The 3,208-nt window shown below is 45.2% G+C and overlaps 1 protein-coding gene across 1 annotated transcript; it reads right to left on the bottom strand.

Moving 5' to 3' along the window:
* Positions 1-1,264: 1,264 nt before the first annotated feature.
* LOC140304906 (D(1) dopamine receptor-like) lies at positions 1,265-2,824 on the bottom strand. The gene has a single exon (XM_072383707.1). It carries the CDS (start codon positions 2,822-2,824, stop codon positions 1,460-1,462), a length of 1,365 nt encoding a protein of 454 aa, XP_072239808.1. The 3' UTR covers positions 1,265-1,459.
* Between the last annotated feature and the right edge of the window lie 384 nt (positions 2,825-3,208).

Consider the following 3,208-nt stretch of genomic DNA (forward strand, 5'->3'; position numbering starts at 1 on the left):
CTCTCAAGGTATCAATGCGGGGAAACTAGAGTGCACAGTGCCTTCACCAAGATGCTCAACAGCTGGGTGTTAACATTAGTTACTTACATAATCCTATTTCTAGAGATCCAGAGAAAACTAGACAGATGTGGAAGGGGAAAGGGGAGCAATAGTTGGCTTTTTACGTCTCAATAGCGACATTGCAAAACCCCCATTTCCATAAGTAATTCTGTGAACAAACTTTCAGTGTTTTTACAGCAAAATCTGTGATAATTTCAATTGCTTCTTTGATTTACTACTCTGATACGATACAGAGGAAGCAAAAATTAGGAGGAAATGATTCCACCTGCTATTGCTGGATATTTATGTTTATTTGGATGGAAAGGCCAATAAAAGGAGAAGATTGAAATCATAGTCGCCCATGATCTGGTCCTTTGAAGTGGGGCTGTCATTTTTATCTGTATTTTTCTTGATGCCTAACTATGACTAGAGAAATTTACATTTATGCATTTAGCTGACGCTGTTATCCAAAGCGATTTACAAGGGAAAAGGATAATTAAAAATCAAATCAAGAAATCTCACTTGCTGCAGTTTTACTCTCTCATCTCCCGTACAAGCAGGGGTTGAATCTGTTCCTTGGATTTTTGTCCTGCCCTCTGACCCCATGTAAATTTTACACTGTGTGCATTTTGATAAGTCAAGTGAGTATTCTGACCGTGCTATTTCCATGTGGTTCTTACAGCTTCACATTAACTTAAATGCTTATTAGAATATTCATTTGCTGAGATGTATGGTGTACTGAGTCAGGGTGTTGCAAAAATTATTAGCATCTCATTTTTAATCAGCATAATTATTCGGCAGGTTTGATACTTTTGATGAAACGTGTCAAATTAGAGATGGGTAAATGAATACCCTGAGGCCTTAAAGATTTTAAAATAGCAAAAAGCTGATGTGTGTCAGACAGACAGATATATTTTGCATAGGAAGCTTTCATGAATGCACAAAGTAAATGTACAAATTAAACACCAAAAATAGCCGCTATACTCTGGAGTGTAAAGCAAAGTTCTTAAAGATGACAGATATGGCCCCTGCCTCACTTAAATCTTTTTTGATAACACGGCACTTCATGTAGAAACGTGAAGTAACCCACCATTTTGACAACATTTGGCAGGTTGTAGTTGCTGAAAGTTGTTGGTTAACAGATGAAGAAACCCTGACTCTATGAATGGAAAGCTATCAGCATTTTTTTTGTAATGGTTAGACATTTGTTATACGTAGAGGGAAATGTTTCTTAGAAATGTAGTTGCCTGATAATTATGCACACCGTGGCTAACCTGAGAAAGAGAAAACTCGTTTTCATTTGCTAAAGCATTCGGGTTTGAGAATCAGTGTCATTTTGGACAGAAAGACCTTTGTATTTGTCCAAGAAAAAATAATCCAAAGGAATTCCATATGTCTATAACTGTATAAATAATATTGTCTATATTGGTATGTGCGTTAGTTTGTCTTTGTCGCATCTTTCCTCGGTGTCCAAAACTGGTTCCGACTTGGCCCCTCTGTGATAAAACACAGCCGCCATGGTGTTCCCGCTGTCCTGACTTCCCCTGGCGTTCGCGGAGATGCTCAGCTTCGCCTTCGGCTGGCTGTCCCTCCTATGGTTTCCTGTCTCGTTGCTTGCCATCATCGTCTCCACTGCTGCGCTCACCACAGCGAAGAAGCCGCGTCCGCGGCAGCGCAACAGGCGCAAGAAGGCGTCCCTGAAGTCCGCATTGAACGCGTAAATGACCGGGTTAAGAGACGAGTTGCTCCAGCCGATCCACACGAAAACATCAAATGTTTTTTCGCTGACGCAGTAAGGGCCACGCTGGGCTCCCGGGGCCCCTGGTACGGGGCAGAAAGGCAGAGCGCAGTTTAGGATAAAGAATGGCAACCAGCAGCAGACGAAAACACCCATTATGATGCTCAGAGTTTTGAGCACTTTTGTCTCTTTTCTGATTGAGACATTCAGCTCGCGATGTGTCTGGCTGGGGCACTGGGAATCAGAATTTACGCTGACGCGAGACTGATTGGAGTTGGCACCAATTTCTGTGCACATCCCTGGAACCACTTCAGGTTCGTGAGAACGGCAACTCTGCGCGTGCTCCGCCGCTCGCTCCAAAGAGGATATCACTCGGATCTGGATCTGGGCTATCCGGTAGATGCGGGTATATGTGACAATCATGATAAGAACAGGGATGTAAAAACTGATGAGGGAGGAGGATATGGCGTAAGTACGGCTTAGGCTGGAGTCACAGCTCCCATCCGTATTCTCACGTGGCGCCAAATTCTGCCCGGTCAAGTCACCGATCTCCGCCCGGTGCCAGTCCAGCTGCACAGGAACGAAGGAGATTACCACGGACACCGTCCAGGTCACTCCGATCATGACGAAGGCCACCTTTTTGTTCATGCTCCTCTCGTAGCGGAACGGGCTGGAGATAGCCCAGTACCGGTCCACGCTAATGACACACAGGTTGAGGATGGAGGCCGTGGAGCACATGATGTCGCAGGCCAGCCAGGTCTTACAGAAGCCTCCAAACGGCCAGAAACCTGCCACTTCAGCCACTGCTTTCCACGGCATCACCAGTACGGCAACCAGGAGATCAGATAGAGCGAGTGATACGATAAAGATGTTTGTAACTTTAGCGCGCAAGTGGCGGTAGCGAAAAACGGCTGCGCACACGGTAAAGTTACCTAAAAGCGTCCAAATGATAAGCAGTGCCAGGACGCAGCCAGTTGCAGCGCGGTGCGCCGGCGGTTCCTCCCGGCTGCCAGCTCCAACCAGCGCCGAGCCGGTTGTGTTATTCATTGCCGAGAACTGCGCACGGCCACATGTTAGACTGAACGGACGATAATCCGTGCCGTTATCAGATAAAGAAGCTTTGTAACTCACTCACAGCGGAGTTCTCGCGTCCCGCTCAGGTTGGACTGATCTGTGCTGCTGCTCTGAGCTCACAGCAGATGACTGTGTACAACACAGCTCCGATCAAGCACAACACTGAGAGAATTTAGTCGCCTGAGAAATGAAGGAGCCATTTTTCTAATACTGTAAGCACATTTGTAAACAAATCTCACTTATTTTCTCAGATTGTGTCCCCCTGTAGACTTTATTGTGAACAGTACATACTGTTTTAACATATTTGACTCATGTTACTTCCATTATTAGTTATTGGTTGAATGTTTTCCCATTATG

The sequence above is a fragment of the Leuresthes tenuis genome, unplaced genomic scaffold (assembly GCF_036924035.1).
Source record: "Leuresthes tenuis unplaced genomic scaffold, fLeuTen1.0.hap1 SCAF_4, whole genome shotgun sequence".
NCBI classification, from domain to species: domain Eukaryota; kingdom Metazoa; phylum Chordata; class Actinopteri; order Atheriniformes; family Atherinopsidae; genus Leuresthes; species Leuresthes tenuis.

What these genes read in the sequence shown, in the direction of transcription:
- LOC140304906 (XM_072383707.1), bottom strand. Translation starts at nt 2,824, where the DNA reads ATGAATAACACAACCGGCTCGGCGCTGGTTGGAGCTGGCAGCCGGGAG.